Genomic DNA, 18,570 nt, shown 5'->3' on the forward strand with positions numbered 1-18,570 from the left:
CCATGGTGTCTGCTATCACCATGAGTGCCGGTACCACTTGACTCGACACAAGTTCTGATGTCACACATGCCCCAGTGCCACATGGTACAAGTGCTTGCGGTGACGGCAGACACTGGAGGAGGCCAAGAGTCATGCTGCTGGAGAAATAAGACTTTACAGTGAATGGCCAAGTCAGTCACCTGATCTTGATCAAATTGAGCATGTATTTCACTTGTTGAAGACTAACCTTCAGACAGAAAGGCCCACAAACAAGCAGCAACTAAAAGCTGCTGCAGTAAAGGCCTGGCAGAGCATTACCAAGGAGAAAACCCAGCATGTGGTGATGTCCATGAGCTCAAGACTTCAGGCTTTCATTGCCAGCAAAAGGGATTAAACCAAGTATTAGAAAGAACATTTTATTTCCAGTTACCGTATATACTCGCAAGCAAGCCGACCCACATATAAGCCGACGCCCCCAACTACCTGAAAAACCAGGAAAAAATGATTGACCCTCATATAAGCCGGGGGTAGGAAATGCTGGCTGCATGATCTCCCCAGTGTGTCCCAGTATAGCTAGTATAGTGCCCAGTATGGGTAGGTAGTGCCCCAGTATAGCTAGTATAGTGCCCAGTATGGGTAGGTAGTGCCTCAGTATAGCTAGTAAAGTGCCCAGTATAGCTAGTATAGTGCCCAGTATGGGTAGGTAGTGCCCCAGTATAGCTAGTATAGTGCCCAGTATGGGTAGGTAGTGCCCCAGTATAGCTAGTATAGTGCCCCAGTATAGTTAGTGTAGTGCCCAGTATAGGTAGGTAGTGCCCCAGTATAACTAGTATAGTGCTCAGTATAGCTAGTATAGTGCCCAGCATGGGTAGGTAGTGCCCCAGTACAGCTAGTATAGTGCCCAGTATAGGTAGGTAGTGCCCCAGTATAACTAGTATAGTGCTCAGTATAGCTAGTATAGTGCCCAGTATAGCTAGTATAGTGCCCAGTATTGGTAGGTAGTGCCCCAGTATAGCTAGTATAGTGCCCAGTATAGCTAGTGTAGTGCCCAGTATAGCTAGTATAGTGCCCAGTATGGGTAGGTAATGCCCCAGTATAGCTAGTATAGTGCCCAGTATAGCTAGGTAGTGCCCAGTATAGCGCCCCAGTATGGGTAAGTAGTGCCAAACCCCCCACCCCCTGGCCGCCGCTGCTATTACCTTAGCCGGCGCCGCTTCCTCTATTCCCCTCTCCTGCGGCTCGTAACTATTAATTCACAGTAGCGCGCCCCTCGGCGGCTGCTGTGATAATGAGGCAGGAAGCAGGAGAGAACAGCTTCCTGTAGCGGCGATGTGTATCGCCCTTACTATGGGAACCGCTCTCTCTCTACGGCTTCCTGCCTCATTATCACAGCAGCTGCCGTGGGGCGCGCTGCTGTGAATTAATAGTTACGAGCAGCAGGAGAGGGGAATACAGGAAGCGACGCTGGCTAAGGTAATAGCAGCGGGGGGGGGGGGAACGCGGACCACAGATTCGCAAGCAAGCCGACCCCCCAACTTTTGGCCCACTTTTTGGGGGTCAAAAATTCGGCTTGCTTGCGAGTATATACGATATTGAACTTTTGGGCACCTGAAATGATGGGACTGTGTTAAAAAAAATGCTTTAGTTGCCTCAAATTTTTATGCAATTGTTTTGGTAACCCCACTAAATTAACTACTTAACGACCACTCCACGCCAGCCCCAGGACCACTCAATGCCAATTGGTGTGAAGTCCTGGGGTGGGGTTTTGCAGGAGATCCTGCACGCGCATCTACGCTTGGATGACGGACCTCGGCTCTGTCATCAGTCTCCCAGCAGTGATCGCCGCCAGGAGACTGTTAGACGCTGTCTATTTACATGGTACAGCGCTACGATCTACAGCAGCGCTATACTGGGGACAGCCGCGTCACTCGGCTGTTCCCTGGGGAGACTCAGAGAGCGATCAGCTCTCAAGTCTGATGTCTATGAGAGCCGATCACTGTGATTGGCTGGTGGGGAAGGGAGGGATGGTGGGGAATGTAAATTAAAGAAAAATTTAATAAAAAAACAAAAAAAAACTATATTTATTAAAAAAAAAAAAAACATGCCGGCAGGGGTCACAGCCCACCAACAGAAAGCTCTGTTGGTGGGCAGAAAACAGGTAAGAATCACTTTTGTGCTAGGTTGTACAGCCCTGCAGTGAGGCCTTAAAGAGACTCCGTAACAAAAATTGCATCCTGTTTTTTATTATCCTACAAGTTCCAAAAGCTATTCTAATGTGTTTTGGCTTACTGCAGCACGTTTTACTATCACCATCTCTGTAATAAATCAACTTATCTCTCTCTTGTCAGACTTGTCAGCCTGTGTCTGGAAGGCTGCCAAGTTCTTCAGTGTTGTGGTTCTGTGATGCATCTCCCCCCTCCAGCCCCCTCCCTGCACACTGCCTGTGTATTATTTAGATTAGGGCAGCTTCTCTCTTCTCTCTTATCTTTTACAAGCTGGATAAATCCTCCTCTGAGCTGGCTGGGCTTTCACATACTGAGGAATTACATACAGGCAGAGCTGTCTGCACTCTGCAGGAAGAAACAGCCTGACACTTCAGTGGAAGATAGCTGCAGGGGAAAGAAACACACAAATGATCTCTTGAGATTCAAAAGGAAGGGTGTATACAGCCTGCTTGTGTATGAATGTATTTTCTATGTGTGGACATACTGTACATCAATCTACTTCCTGATTTGGTGGCCATTTTGTTTGTTTATAAACAAACTTTTTAAAACTGTTTTAACCACTTTTAATGCGGCGAGGAGCGGCGAAATTGTGACAGAGGGTAATAGGAGATGTCCCCTAACGCACTGGTATGTTTACTTTTGTGCGATTTTAACAATACAGATTCTCTTTAAAGCTGCAGTGGCCTAATTTATAAAAAATAGCCTTGACACTAGGGGGGGGTAAACCTTGTGGTCCTTAAGTGGTTAAAGCTGAAAGTCTGTACTTCAACTGAGTTGTTTCCTTTAAAACTCATTGTAACAATGTAAGGAACCAAAATTAGAAAAAAAAAGTTGTCTCTGTCCAAATATTTCTGGACCTAACTGTAGGTTCTGCTGCCTTGACCAGCGTGGTGACACATGCAGCAGTTCAGACACGGGATCTAGTTATGTAGAACGTGGGAGAGATAGACCCTAGTCAATGAACGTTAAGCTCAGGTTTCTGTAAAGCTCAGGGATTACAGAGTACTTAACGGGTGGTAAAATGATGGATAAGGAGCATGTACAAGGTGTGGAGCTCCGCTGTGCACCGGATTATGTCTGCGACTGCACATAGGCATTAAAAGTGAACCTATCACGTCGTAGACCGTGACCAAACTGATAATACTACCAAAGTTCAGGTAGCTTGTGACGCCTGAACATACATGTGATAATCCTCAGATCAATTTTCTCTGCGCCTGGGGTGCCCCAGGATTAGCGCTGAGCTGTTGTTTTGTGAAAAATTGATTTCTTAGCAAAAGTTGTATTTTTTTGTTTATTATAACTGAAACAGAATCAAAACGTATTACCAGTTGTGTTTCTGTTTACAGCCTAAAAACGAAAGCAACTCAGCAGGAAGCCATCTCATAGCACTAGCATTGTTCCACATCTTGCCTTTTAAAGGGAATCTGAAGTGAAAATAAACTTATGATATAATAATTTGTATGTGTAATACAGCTAAGAAATAGAACGATAGTAGCCCAGATATGAGCCTCATATTGTTTCCACTACAGGAAGAGTGTACAGGAAACAATATGAGAATGTTAAGAAACTTCAGTTGTTATCTATGCAAAAGAGCTTCTCTGAGCTCTCCGACCCAACTTGGTTGGCTACAGTGCTGTTTTCTGTCCCACTTATCTCAACCTGTCTCTAAAGGTGGCCATACATCAGGCGACTTGGCGGCTGATCGACCATCCAATTCGATTATTATAATCGAATTGGATGAAAATCTGTGCCGCCAAGTGCATGCCCGTCTGACAAAGTGACAAATTTCGGGACGGAAATTGGTTGCATGGTCGATCGCACATGTCGCAAGATGTTGGCCTGAAGTTGGTTGGTCGGGTGTGTGGCAGTACGGCGGCGATTTCCTGAACGAGTGACGAGATGATGAAACCCCCGTAATGTATAAATGTGGCCGGTGTGCGCATTTATACATTTCCTGTCCTGCAGCAGTTTCCAAGTGGTGTCCATAACCTCTAGGGGGCTCTCTGTACACGCTACTGGCGCATAGTGTCTGATGTCGGCGCATAGTGTCTGACGTCAGACGCACTGCCGTAACAATAGGTCCTGCAGCCCCTGCCCCCGCATGGGGCTGTTTTGGGGGGCTGGAGGGGATGCAGCATGAGGGGAAAGCTATGCTGCAGTTCAGCGGGGAGAGGGGACGGCCCCTCCCTCACCTCGGGCTTTCCCCTCTGCTCTCCCCTCCAGCTTCAATAAGTGTCCGTGAGCAGCGGCAGACAGCGGCGGCAGGTACATACCTTCCGTGCGCTCCAGCGTGGACGCTCCTCTCTCTAGTCTCTGACGCGACTTCCTGTATAAACAGGAAGTCGCGTCAGACACTAGAGGGAGAAACTTCCACTCTGGAGCGCTCGGAAGGTATGTACCTGCCGCCGCTGCCTGCCGCTGCTCACGGACACTTATTGAAGCTGGAGGGGAGCGCAGAGGGTAAAGCCCGAGGTGAGGGAGGGGGGGACCGTCCCCCCTCCCCGCCAAACTGTAGAATAGCTTTCCCCTCATGCTGCGTCCCCTCCAGCCCCCCAAAATGGCCCGGAGCGGGCCCTGGGTGGGGGGGCCCCGCTCAGAATTTTTGTAGGGGGGCCCGGTGGGATCTAGTCACGTCCCTGGTCAGACGCTATGCATCAGTGGCATGTAATAAGAGTTGCCTGGAAGATTACGGACACCGTGCGGAGGCTGCTACAGGACAGGTAATGTATAAATGCACACAGCAGGCACATTATACATTGGGGGGTCAGCGGCGGTGCAGACTCAGCCGATTCCCTAAAGAGTTCATGCTGAAATCAGACAGGAATCAGTCTGTAGTATATGGGCAGAATCAACAAAAAACTAATTTATCTCTAATCAGATTCGATTACAGATAAATTTGTCTCTTTGTCGAATCTGCTGACACATCTCTAGCTGTATGGCTACCTTTACTGTTACTTGTTTATTTAAGGTTTTACTGCTGAGAACTTCAAAGAGTGTAGTTTGTAAACTGTACATATTAGAGAATGATGCAATGTTATTAAAAAAAAAAGCTATATATCTAAAAATAAAAATATGAGACTATTTTCTTTGCTACTAATGTTCTATCAATTATCTACGCATACAATTCATTGTTTGCTTCGATGTTACTTTTAAGAACATAGCTAAAATATTAAAAATAGTTTAAAGGGAACCTGAAGTGAGAGGCATGTGGAGGCTGCCATATTTATTTATTTTTAAACAATACCAGCTCCCTGGCTGCCCTGCTGATCTCTTTGGCATTAGTGTCTGAATCACACACCTGAAACAAGCATGTCATGTAGCTCATCTTGTCAGATTTTTGTCTGAAACATCTGATCTGCTGCATGCTTGTTCCGGATGTATGGCTAAAAGTGTCAGAGGCAGATGATCAGCAGGACAGTCAGGCAACTGGTATTTTTTAAAAATAAAATTAATAAATATGGCAGCTTGTAGAAACACCTTCAGCTGCAATAACTTTAAATAATGGTTTTCTGTAGGATTTTTAACAGTCTCCCCCAATGCTGTGGAGAAAATTTGGCTCACTCTTCTTAAAGGAACACTTAAGTCAAACAAAAAAAATGAGTTTTACTCACCTGGGGCTTCCAATAGCCCCCCTGCAGCTGTCCGGTGCCCTCGCTGTGTCCCTCCGATCCTCCTGGCCCCGCCGGCAGCCACTTCCTGTTTCGGTGACAGGAGCTGACAGGCTGGGGACGCGAGTGATTCTTCGCGTTCCTGGCCACAATAGCGGCATCTATGCTGCTATAGCATATATCATATACCATATAGCAGCATAGAGGGTGCTAATGTCTCTGGGAACGCGAAGAATCACTTGCGTCCCCAGCCTGTCAGCTCCTGTCACCGAAACAGGAAGTGGCTGCCAACGGGGCCAGGAGGATTGGAGGGAGACAGCGAGGGCACCGGACAGCTGCAGGGGGCTATTGGAAGCCCTAGGTGAGTAAAACTCATTTTTTTTGTTTGACTTAAGTGTCCCTTTAACAACGTTGCTTTAGTTCATTGAGGTTTGTGGACATTCGTTTATATACAGCTCTTTTATAGTTCTGCCACAGCGTTTCAATTGGGTTGGGTTCTGGACTTTCACTGGGCCATTGCAACATCTACATTCTGTTCTTTTCCAGTCGTTGGCCCTTATTATGAAATTGGGCTTGCATACTTGCTTTGGTAGAGGGAAGCCTCTGGATCCTACAAAAATGTCCCCGTCTCCCTCCACCTCACCATTCCAGTGCTGTAATCCAGTAAAGTTCACGGCCGCCCTCCCATATGCGAACAAATGCAGCCACACTGCGTAGGCGCAGGATAACTCTTGTCTGCACAGTAGGAAGGAGCTGCTGCACGGGCTCATCGTAAAAAGACCCATGCTAGCTCATTCGGCTCCATGCTAGTGCGCAGGCGCAAGCCGCCTGTGCAGTGTGGCCATGCGCAGGCGCAAGCCGCCTGTGCAGTATGGCTATGCGCCGGCGCAAGCCGCCTGTGCAGTGTGGCCAAGCTCTGTTGACAAGGGCTTGGGTAGGAAAAAACGGGGTCCAAGTGCTGGAACAGCAAGGAGGAACAGGGTTTCTATTTAGATAGGTAAATGCCCATTTGGTGCAATTTTTTCGCTACAGTTACACTTTAATTCTAACAATGTGTGGCTTTGGTTTTACAACCAAAAAATGCAGTATCTCTTAAATTTATCCCCTTTTTTAAAAATTTACTGTTAATGAAGCAGGACTAATTTTATCTTCTTTTATTACTAATGACCGTGAACTTCTCCTGGGATGTCTGAGATTATGATGAAGGCAATTAAAGCAGCGTAAAATGGAATGCAAAAGCGCAAATGTGTTGGAATTAATGTAGAACAAAGCGGTGAGCAAGCACAGCATAAAAGTAGAATAAAGAGTCTGACAATATGCCGGAACATATGTCTGTGGGGCATTTTCTAGTCTTCCAAGCAGATGCCATTTCCCCGAGCATCGCGGTACCCCAACCTCGGCAATTCTAGCGAACATGTATAAAGTATCCTTAATTGGCTGATCCGTGGCACATTGTAGATCATCTGGGCGAGGGTAAGCTCCTGCGCGAAAAGCACAAAGCTGGTCTTAGCATTTTCTATTCCCTCTTGTTGAACTTGTTACATGAAAGCTGCTGTAATTTTGTGTCTTATTTTTTATTTTTTAGGTTTTATATATACGGGGGAAGTCGTACATCGGATGCTCACGGCAACACAATATATTGCTCCCTTGATGGCCAATTTTGATCCGAGCGTGTCGAGGAATTCTACCGTCAGGTATTTTGACAACGGTATGTAAAGTGCTTCTTTTGTAAAATATTTTGTATAAACCGCGTACTGCTTTGTTTGCTAGTTTCCTAAGGTCCCTTTACAGTACTCCCCAAAGAGGGCAAAGACCAGCAACTTCCACAGGGCTACAACCCATTTTGCTACTACATTCTGATCTTAAAATAATTTCCAAAGCTTTGGCCAATAGCTTGAACCCCATTCTACCAGAAATAATTGACAATGGCCAAGTAGGTTTTATCCTTGGTAGACAGGCTGTTGATGCACAAACTTGCTGTAATGGCACTGTATACCGTGAGTTGCGCTATTAGCATGACCTGTGGTACTTGACTAGCGTGACCATTACTAGTACGCATTACCTTAGCAATAGTCACGCTAGGGCGAGTATCGTGGGTCCTGCTAATACTGTATTACCGCAAGTTTTGCATCAAGCCCATAACCAGGAAAGTCATAAACATCATTGGGCTTGATTCATTAAAGGGGAACTGAAGTAAGTATACGGAGGCTGCCAAATTTATTTCCTTTTAATCAATACCAGTTACCTGGCAGCCCTGCTGGTCTATTTCTCTGCAGTAGTATCTGAATAACACCAGAAACAAGCATGCAGCCAATCTTGTCAGATCTGTCTTTAAAGTCTGAAACACCTGATCTGCTGCATGCTTGTTCAGGGGCTATGGCTAATAGTATTAGAGGCAGAGGATCAGCAGGGCTGCCAGGCAACTGGTATTGCTTAAAAGGAAATAAACATGGCAGCCTCCATATACCTCTATCTTCAGTTCCCCTTTAAGCTGCAGTGCTAGAGCAGCGCACCTTAATGTGAAGGAGCGGCCGCTAATGCATGCCTTACACAGTGCTGCTATGTAAGGGAGCGTGCCTTTCTTAGGAGCGGGACTTCCTTAGATAGAAGCCTGCCTTCCTTAGGAGCGTGCCTTACCTTCTTTAAGAGCTTCAGAAAACAGGACTGTCTTAACTCTTCCTGTACTGGAAAACAATATGAGACTAATATGGTCACTAATATTCTATTTCTTAGCAGTACTACACATACAGTTCATTATCTCATACGTTTATTTTTGCTTTAGGTTTGCTTTATACATAGTTTAGGCACTTACTGCACAAACTATTTGTTTTTGTTGTTTCCAAGGTCCCTCACATAATCCGCCCAGCTCCTTTTTATTGTTCATTTGGCCTGTCCATCAAATCCTCACTGCAGGGAGCTCCGGTGACTTTGTATAAATACATTTGAACTGAGCATGTGTGGGTTCGGAACAACACATGCCCACTAAAAGGAAGCACTCATGCATGAAAGAAAAATGTGCACTAGCATTTTCTTTCACTGGGCATGCACAGTCCGGAACTTGCACATGCCCACTTCAGATGCTTTTTTTTTTACAGTCCAGGGATGCTGTGAGCAAAAAACTTCACAGAGCGACAAACAGGAGGGATGCTGAGGACAACATGCTGCAAGAAGAGTTTCTGAAGTAAGTTCTCGGGCCCACCAGGTTTTTGATTTTGAAGTCTGGACACACTTCAGGTTTGCTTAACCTCCCTGGCAGTAAGCCCCTAGCCGACGGGAGCTCAATGCAGAGATTGGCGCGCAGCGGGCGTTTTTACTCACCTCCCAGGGGATCCAGACGTCGGTAGCCGTTCTCCTTCCTGTCCTCCAAGGCTCTGAATCACTCTGGTGAGATCGCCGTCAGTGATCTCACTACAGCGTTACAGTGCCACCCAGAGGACAGAGGTAAAATTGCAGCGCTGGTGCCCAGGGAGGTAAGTGAGTGCTGGAGCTGCTGCAGGCATTCTGGCGGCATGATTTTTTTCCTGATTTTAGGGTCTGAAACGTGCTGAAAAGACCCTAAAATCCGGGAATAATCATACCGCCACGGAGGTTGAAGCGGACCTAAACCCAGAGCTTCCTCTCTGCTCTGAAAAGATAAGCAACAGCATAATAACCTTTAAAGAAAAAAAAGCATTTATTTAATGCAGCACACAGAACTCCTACTGAGATTCTGCAGATTGGTTACTTCCTGGTGTTACATGTCAGCACAGCAATGGCGGCACAGATCAGACAGAGCAGACAGCTCAAATTACAGTGGCTCATTGCTAGCAGATAAAGGAGAAATAAGGGGCCCATACACTGGCTGATTGCAGCCTTATATCGACTCTATCAAATCTACCAATTTTGATCAATTTGATCTATCTGACAGGATGGAAAATCTGGGTTGATCTGCTGCTGGCAGCAGATCGATGGCCCATAGAGTTGCATTGAATCTAATGGTCATTCATTCTGAAATCTATTGGAAATCTGTTCCTAGTGTGTGGCACACATCAGATAGATTCCTGTCAGATTCGACTTGACAGGCATCTGACAGGAATCTATCTGATGGTCGAATCGGCTGCAAATCTATCAGTGTATGGCCACCTTTATGCTAGGAATACGCGGGTCGATTCTGGCGCTCGATTCTGCGCCCGATCGTTTTGCCCGCTTGATTCTTTTATCATCCACTCATTTTTCTTATCTTTTTTCAAGTCACTTCAATGACAAATCGAGCGGCAAAGCAATCGAACGGTGATCGGACATGTTGGAAATTATCTATCGAGCCATCTTATCACCTCAAAATCGACCCATGTATTCCCAGCATTAGACAGGCTGTTCTCTATAAACACATGTCGGATGGACACAGGGTGAGTTTCTCTGTGTTTTCCTTCCCTCCTGTCGAAGCATTACATGGAAAGGAAATGGACTATGCTGTACAGCAGGGGATACCAACCTGCATGTAAGTGCATATTGTTTTTATTGCCGAATTTTTTTTTTACCTCGGACATCCTTTAACCACTTGCCGACCGCACGCTTATACCGTGCGTCGGCAAAGTGGCAGCTGCAGGACCAGCGACGCAGTACTGCGTCGCCAGCTGCAGGCTGATTAATCAGGAAGCAGCCGCTCGTGCGAGCGGCTGCTTCCTGTCAATTCACGGCGGGGGGCTCCGTGAATAGCCTGCGGGCCGCCGATGGCGGCTCGCAGGCTAAATGTAAACACAAGCGGAAATAATCCGCTTTGTTTACATTGTACGGCGCTGCTGCGCAGCAGCGCCGTAAGGCAGATTGGCGATCCCCGGCCAAGCAGCGGCCGGGGATCGCCGGCATGTGACAGGGGATGTCCTGTCACTGGCTGCACAGGATGGATAGCGTCCTGTGCAGCCCGGATCACTGGGCATGGCAGGTAGGAGAGGGAGGGGGGGGAATTTCGCCGCGGAGGGGGGCTTTGAGGTGCCCCCCCCGCAACATGCCTGCAGGCAGGAGCGATCAGACCCCCCCTGCACATCATCCCCATAGGGGGGAAAAAAGGGGGGCGATCTGGTCGCTCTGCCAGCACCCTGATCTGTGCTGGGGGCTGCAGAGCCCACCCAGCACAGATCACAACAAACAGCGCTGGTCCTTAAGGGGGGGGTAAAGGGTGGGTCCTCAAGTGGTTAAAGAAAACCTGTAACTAAAAAAAGTTTCCCGGGGGGTACTCACCTCGGGTGGGGGAAACCTCCGGATCCTATCGAGGCTTCCCCTGTCCTCCTGTGTCCCACGGAGTTCTCGCTGTGCCCGCCTGAACAGCAGGGATGTAAATATTTACCTTCCCGGCTCCAGCACAGGCGCAGTATCCGCTCTCCGCTCGGAGATAGGTGGAAATAGCCGATCTCTGTCGGCCCGCTCTACTGCGCCTGCCAGGGAAGGTAAATATATCAACGCTTGTCAGGCTTGTCGAGCCCGGTTTGCGAGACGCTTTGGGGGAGCCAGCGCTGGATTGCCTGCAGCTACAGGGATGGGGGAAGGCTCATTGGGACCCTGAGGCTTCCCCCTTCAGAGGTACAGTGGGATGCAAAAGTTTGGGCAACTTTATTAATCATTTATTTTCCTGTATAAATCGTTGGTTGTTACTATAAGAACTGTCAGTTAAATATATCATGTAGGAGACACACACAGTGATATTTGAGAAGTGAAATGAAGTTTATTGGACTTACAGAAAGTGCACAATAATTGTTTAAATAAAATTAGGCAGGTGCATAAATTTGGGCACTGTTGTCATTTTATTGATTCCAAAACCTTTAGAACTAATTATTGGAACTTAAATTGGCTTGGTAAGCTCAGTGACCCCTGACCTACATACACAGGTGAGTGTATGTCGGTCAGGGGTCACTGTTAATTGTAAGTTTCCCTCCTCTTTTAATTTTCTCTGAAGAGTAGTAACATGGGGGTCTCAAAACAACTCTCAAATGACCTGAAGACAAAGATTGTTCACCATCATGGTTTAGAGGAAGGATACAGAAAGCTGTCTGAGAGATTTCAGCTGTCTGTTTCCACAGAACATATTGAGGAAATGGCAGACCTTAGGCTCAGTTCAAGTTAAGGCTCAATGTGGCAGACCAAGAAAAATCTTGAATAAACAGAAGCGACGAATGGTGAGAACAGTCAGAGTTAACCCACAGACCAGCACCAAAGACCTACAACATCATCTTGCTGCAGATTAAGTCACTGTACATCGTTCAACCAATCGACGCACTTTACACAAAGAGATGCTGTATGCGAGAGTGATGCAGAGGAAGCCTTTTCTCAACCCACAGCACAAACAAAGCCGCTTGAGGTATGCGAAAGCACATTTGGACAAGCCAGCTTAATTTTGGAATAAGGTGCTGTGGACTGATGAAACTAAAATTATTTGGGCATAACAAGGGGCGTTATGCATGGAAGAAACACAGCACAGCATTCCAAGAAAAACACCTGCTACCTACAGTAAAATATGGTGGTGGTTCCATCATGCTGTGGGGCTGTGTGGCCAGTGCAGGGACTGGGAATCTTGTCAAAGTTGAGGGACGGATGGATTCCACTAAGTATCAGCAGATTCTGGAGACAAATGTCCAGGAATCAGTGACAAAGCTGAAGCTGCGCTAGGGCTGGATCTTTTAACAAGACAATGACCCTAAACACTGTTCAAAATCCACTAAGACATTCATGCAGAGGAACAAGTACAACATTCTTAAATGGCCATCTCAGTCCTCAGACCTGAATATAATTGAAAATCGGTGGTGTGAGTTAAATAGAGCTGTTTATGCTCAGAAGCCATCAAACCTGAATGAACTACAGAGGTTTTGTAAAGAGGAATGGTCCAAAATACCTTCAACCAGAATCCAGACTCTCATTGGAAGCTACAGGAAGCATTTAGAGGCTGTAATTTCTGCAAAAAGGAGGATCTACTATTGAATTCATTTCTTTTTTGTGGTGCCCAAATTTATGCACCTGCCTAATTCTGTTTAAACAATTATTGCACACTTTCTGTAAATCCAATAAATTTAATTTCACTTCTCAAATATCACTGTGTGTGTCTCCTATATGATTAACTGACATTTTTTGTCATAACAACCTACTATTTATACAGGAAAATCATGACGATTTACAAGGATGCCCAAACTTTCGCATCCCGCTGTAAGTACCCTTAAGGGACTTTTTTATTATTACAGAGTCTCTTTAAGTGTTTTGGACTGTTTTTGTGGTGCAATCAGCATTTCAGTATTTTATAGGCTCATATAAATAGTGCTGGACATCTGTACCATCGTCAAGTATATGAAACACTATTTAGTAAGTACACATTACTGTGGCTGGGTAGCAAATCATATTAAAATACCATTATGGGGCAAATAATAAGTAAGAGGCAACCGTTACAAAAAACAATCACATTGATCTGGAATCAACTGTACGAAAGGATGTAACTCTAGTAATTGCTGACTACTGAAGTCTGTAGATAATAGCTCTGTGTTTCATTTGCTAACAATGTCCAAAATGTCTCTCTAGCACACTGAAGGGAAAGAAGAAGTGTTCCCTTAGACAAGTAATGGCCTTTAAGGGTATTAATGAAACGCAAAAATCTCTTCTTTTTCATCCTTGGCAGAATATTTTATGCCAAATGCTAGCTCAGGAAGTAGCACCGCCAATTGAAAAACTTCCACTGAATTAAAGCTCCCGTTACTTCTTATGTATCTGCTGAGTAACCGCTAAGCTAACTATTTAAAGGACACCTGACCGAGGCAAAGCTACATAAGGCAAGCACAGAAGTATGTACATGCTGGATCCACATACCTCTGTGCGTTGTCCGTTCCTCCCTTTGTTCACCATGGCTCCTTGAAGAATTTGACATTTGGCTAAAGTCATACTAAAGATAATGCACAGAGGTATGTGCATCCAGCATGATCATACCTCAGTGCTTACCTTAGGTTAGGCTTTCTCTAGTCAGCTGTCCTATATCCCATTAGCAGCTTGAAAGGACATTTTTATTTTGAAGACTGCTGTGCAATGTAAACCTCTGCCGGCAAATCTCGTTTGGCTGCCTAATGCATCCAAACAAGCAGGTGGCAGGGAGCTGTAATATTTACCTGTTCCTGGCGGTTTCTTCTATTCCTTCACCAGCAGCTCTGAACTTCCGACAGGTCTCCTGGATCCTGATCACATGATATGTCATGTGATCAGAACCCAGGAGACCGTGTCAGCATTACAGCGCCACCTGGGGGTGGAAGAGGGGTGATGGAAGAGACTCTTCCACTATCTGGTGATACTGTAACACTGACATGGTCGCCTGGATCCCGATCACATCATATCATGTGATCAGAACCAAGAAGACATGTTGGGATTGCATCGCCCCGCCACGGTGGAGGAAAGAATAAGCCAATACAGCCGTCTGGACGGGCAACTATAAACGCTCCTTGCTTCCCACTCTGTATACCATGCTTTCCTGCTGGGCTGGGGGAGGCACACTACCCCAGCAGCAGGAAAAATTTAGCCCTGCAGCCAAATACAATTGTACCTTTTTTGGGCTGCTAAAGGGTCAAAGGTGAAGTTCAGGTATTGATTTTTATACACATTTAATAGGATTTTTCTTTACATTAATTATGAAAAAAAACTTATTGTGTAATATATAAAGCCTATTAAAAGCATACCATGTATGAAAAGCATATCATGTGTGCTATAAGAAAAAAAGCCTTAAGGCCTTGTTCACATTGCAGGCTTTTTTGTAAAATTTTAAGCGCAAGCGACTTTCAAAATCGCCCTGAAAGCGCTTGTGCAATGATTCTCTATGAGAGAGTTCATATCAGAGCGGTTTGTTTGCGATCCACTTTGAAAAGCGGTGCTTGGGCCATTTTTAAGGCGATTTGCCTCAATGGAAGGGATAGGAAAAAGCAAAACGCTCACAAGGTCGCTTTGGCAAGTGATTGCGTGAGCGTTTACTTAATAAAAAAACATTGTATTTATTTTTTCTGGATTTTTTTGCCAGTTCAAAAGACGGAAGTGCTCTGCAAAAGCACTTACAAAAACGAGCAAACGCGCAGAAAATTGCCAGAAAACGCTTTAATAAAACGCTGGAAAAAAAGCCCACCGCGGACAGAAACGCGAGCTGAACGCAATGTGAACAAGACCTAACAGCTTGCTGCTTCTGTTATACCGCTGCCACTCATCTGCTGCTTAGGCTATCGAGTCAACAGTAAACGGAGATTTGGTAATGTACTGTATTAAAAACAGAGCCTAAGAACAGTCATTCTAGTATCAGCTGACATTCTGATTTTTATTTTTCAGGTACAGCTCTGGTGGTCCAATGGGATCATGTTCACCTACAAGAGAACTATAGCCTTGGCAGCTTCACCTTCCAGGCCACCTTAATCAACGATGGTCGGATAGTGTTTGGATACAAGGAAGTGAGTACACGGTCCTCTTGTCACATGTGTTCATTCCATTTGTGGATCATTTTCCATCCATCCCCCACTGAAGATGTAACTGTAGCTGTGAAATTTCTTCTTTGTAGGCCTGTCCTACAGAGGCCTTCTAGAAAAGCAGAGTTCTGCATGGTTTCAGTAGGTGTATCTTGTATACTATTTATAATTAGGGTTCAGTAGATCTAGAGGCCCCGCCAAGATCACCCCTAGGCCAATTTCTTCGTTGCCCCTTGTAAATGTGCAACAGCGCCACTCGCAAACCATGTGACACCCCTTTTCTGTTTGTAACATTCCCTTAAGCATCATCTCTCCTCTTTCATATGTTGCTCCCCAATTTGAATTCTCTCATTTCCATTTTCAAGCTTCCAAATTCAACAACCCTTGTTTAATGGCGTGCCCAATCCTTTTGGCCAGAAATCTGGTTGCAACATGTGGATTTCTGTTGTGCGGGAGGTTGTGGGAGGGGGAGGAGTCAGGATGAGTACCGATATTGTATATCTATAGAACACAATAGTATCCACCTAGTAGCAAGGCAAATCACAAAATCAAACAGTTTTTAGATTTTGTAACTTTAGTTATAATTTAGAGACTTTAGGTTGTATACAATAAACTGTGGTAAGCAGAGTAATGTGCATTTAGTCTTACAAATGATGAGTAGAGTGTAATGCATTGCATGTTATGTATTGCATTCTGCTCTACTCGTCATGCATTGAACTTTATGCACGTAATTTGAACTTCAGCCTAAACAAACATACTGTCATTAAAGGAACACTATCAATCTACATATTTTTTTTAATTGAGATAGGAATTGTTTGGGAAGTGCTGCTAAGTACTGGTGTATACACTTCACAGGCAACCTCTTCGTTTACTGTTATCAAAATACTTTCAAACTTTACTAAACTGAGGGCAGAATGAGCCATGAGGAGAGGGGAAATTCCCCTCTCACTTGATCAGTTAACCCTGTGTGTAACTGTGTGAAAGGGAGAGAGAAAGTTCACAGCTTTTGTCACAGCTTTTCATACTGTTTTTGCTTTCTGAGAAAAATACTCTCTAGTCTGATATGCAATAATGGCTGTGCATTGAAGCAGACACCTCTTCTGAAATTGATTTGTCCCAATATAGCTAAATCCTACTCTCAATAAATTAAAGCTTTTGCCTCTGATATTTAACATGAAAAGTAGGAAAATGTTTACACAGCTACTTAAGGTGGCCACTAACAGTCCAATTTCTAGCGAAAAATCGATTGAGCAATCAAATTCTGATCGGAAGTAAAATATTGTAATAGATCGTTCACTACACCATCAACGATCTTTGCTTCCTATCTATCACAACCAACGAGAAAATCCATATTTGACTTCAACGAAAATTCATTCGGGCGACATTTTTTTCACTCGTTCATAATCGATTGTGTCCACCAATGGAGATTATTTACAACCAATCCGATCAGAATTTCTGATCACTCAAACGATTTTTCGCTAGAAATTGGTCCGTTAGTGGCCAGCTTTAAACATTATTTGTACATTGTAACTTTAGAACACTTGGGCATTGATAGTATTCCTTTAAGTTACATTAGTTATGTTAATTAAAATAGATAGGTAATATAATCTCTTACCCACCCTGTTTTAAAAGAACAGGCAAATGTTTTTTTTTAATTTCATGGGGGCAGCCATCTTTTTCATGGGGGCAGCCATCTTTTTGGTTGAAAGGAGGTGACAGGGAGCATGAGACACAGTTCCAACTGTCCTGTGTGCCTGTTATTATCATGTCTGCAGCGTTAACTGCTGGCTGCAGTGGTATTGTAACCCAAGCAGTTCTGATGTCATTACATGCATTTTCTTGCATAGTTTGGTTTGCACTTAAACTAGTTGCTGATTCCATCTGCAGTCGCTCTGAAGTTAATGACAGTTTAATATGCTTTTGTGTAAACAAACATTGTCTGCTGCAATGGAGGGGCAATCCCTTTCCTGCAGGCTGCATATCATTGTCTGCCTTTTCCTGCTGTCAGCCTGTGATTAATTACCATTCACTTGTGTGGGAATCTGCAGATCTGCTCCCATTGGATGACCTCAGTATAAAGAACTGCTTCCTGCAATGCTTGATGGGCTACCATAGTCTCAGATTCTGTCTGTTACTCTGCCCGTGCCCCACCTCGTTCCTAGTCCGTGTGGACTGCGCTGACTCCTGCGAAGGGGTCAGCGAGTCCTCCTAGTTCTGCTCTTGTTCTAGAAGTTGTTACTCTGCTTGTCTTGTGTCATATATTGGTTCATCGCCAATATATACGCATACTTGCGCATTTTATTATTTTCCTTGTATTCGTGTTACGTTGATACATCAGTGTCGCTGATATATACGTACACGAACTGTTTATATCCTGTGTTCCGTTAGTCAGCGTTCCAGCACGCTGAGCTAGTTATCCTGTTCCTGGTTCTGTTTGTGGATTGCGTTCATCTCTGCGAAGAGATAGCGAATCCTTCTGAGTCCTGTTCCCTGTATTACTCCAGCCTTAGTCAGAGTTCCTGCTTATGTCATATATCGGTTCATTGCCGATATATACATATGTTAGTCAGACGTTACAAATAGTTTCATTGATAGCTGTAATTATAATACGCTAGGAAATCATACTTATTGTATATTTATCTGTGTTACGTTCATCTATCTTGATCCTGCTATTTCCTGACTATCCTGTCCTGTCTTTGTGAGGCACGCCATTGCTGCAAACGCATTGGCTACCTCATTCCAGTCTGTTTTATTGTGGACGCTTGCTGTCACTAAGTAGTGGCTAGTTTAGCAAGCGTTCATTCTGTCTACCTGTCCTGATCTCCTCAGTCCTGGTTTATGCGCTCAGCGCTACTTTGCGCTGAGACGTTATTACGAAAGTGTTATTTGTGGCTGTTCGGATCTGCATCGGCTCTGTGCACCACAATCTCCTATTGGAGTCAGTCCTCTCCTCCACTAAACTGGGGATATCCTGATTCCTTGTGCTGGTGTGTGTACCTCCTTCACGTCAGCTTATGTGTTGCATGCTGACTGTGGAGATTACACCTCCAAGCTTAACAGTGCCGATCACCCCTACCAGCTGCGCGCGCTAGGCTTCAAATCTCACATTCAAAACTGGAAAAAAAAAAAGTGCACAAAAACAGCAGAATGAGAACAACAACATCAGAAATCCCATCATGCTTTGCACAGCATCATGGGAAAAATGCCCTGGCAGTTTTCTTCTGTGCAGCTAAAATGGAGGCTCGGGTAAGTAAAACAAAGTTCTGATGCTGTGAAACTGTTAAAGAAACACCAAGCCTTTCCAGTGCTGACAAG

At 45.0% G+C, this 18,570-nt stretch overlaps 1 protein-coding gene across 1 annotated transcript in view; it reads left to right on the plus strand.

The window, feature by feature from the left end:
• PLXDC2 (plexin domain containing 2) overlaps positions 1–18,570 on the plus strand; it is a 634,490-nt gene that overhangs the window by 413,839 nt on the left and 202,081 nt on the right. Inside the window, exons 5-6 of the mRNA XM_068235593.1 lie at positions 7,398–7,520; positions 15,122–15,240. Of these exons, the coding sequence (XP_068091694.1) occupies positions 7,398–7,520; positions 15,122–15,240 (242 nt within the window). The remainder of the gene's footprint in view (positions 1–7,397; positions 7,521–15,121; positions 15,241–18,570) is intronic.

Source organism: Hyperolius riggenbachi, chromosome 5 (assembly GCF_040937935.1).
Source record: "Hyperolius riggenbachi isolate aHypRig1 chromosome 5, aHypRig1.pri, whole genome shotgun sequence".
NCBI classification, from domain to species: domain Eukaryota; kingdom Metazoa; phylum Chordata; class Amphibia; order Anura; family Hyperoliidae; genus Hyperolius; species Hyperolius riggenbachi.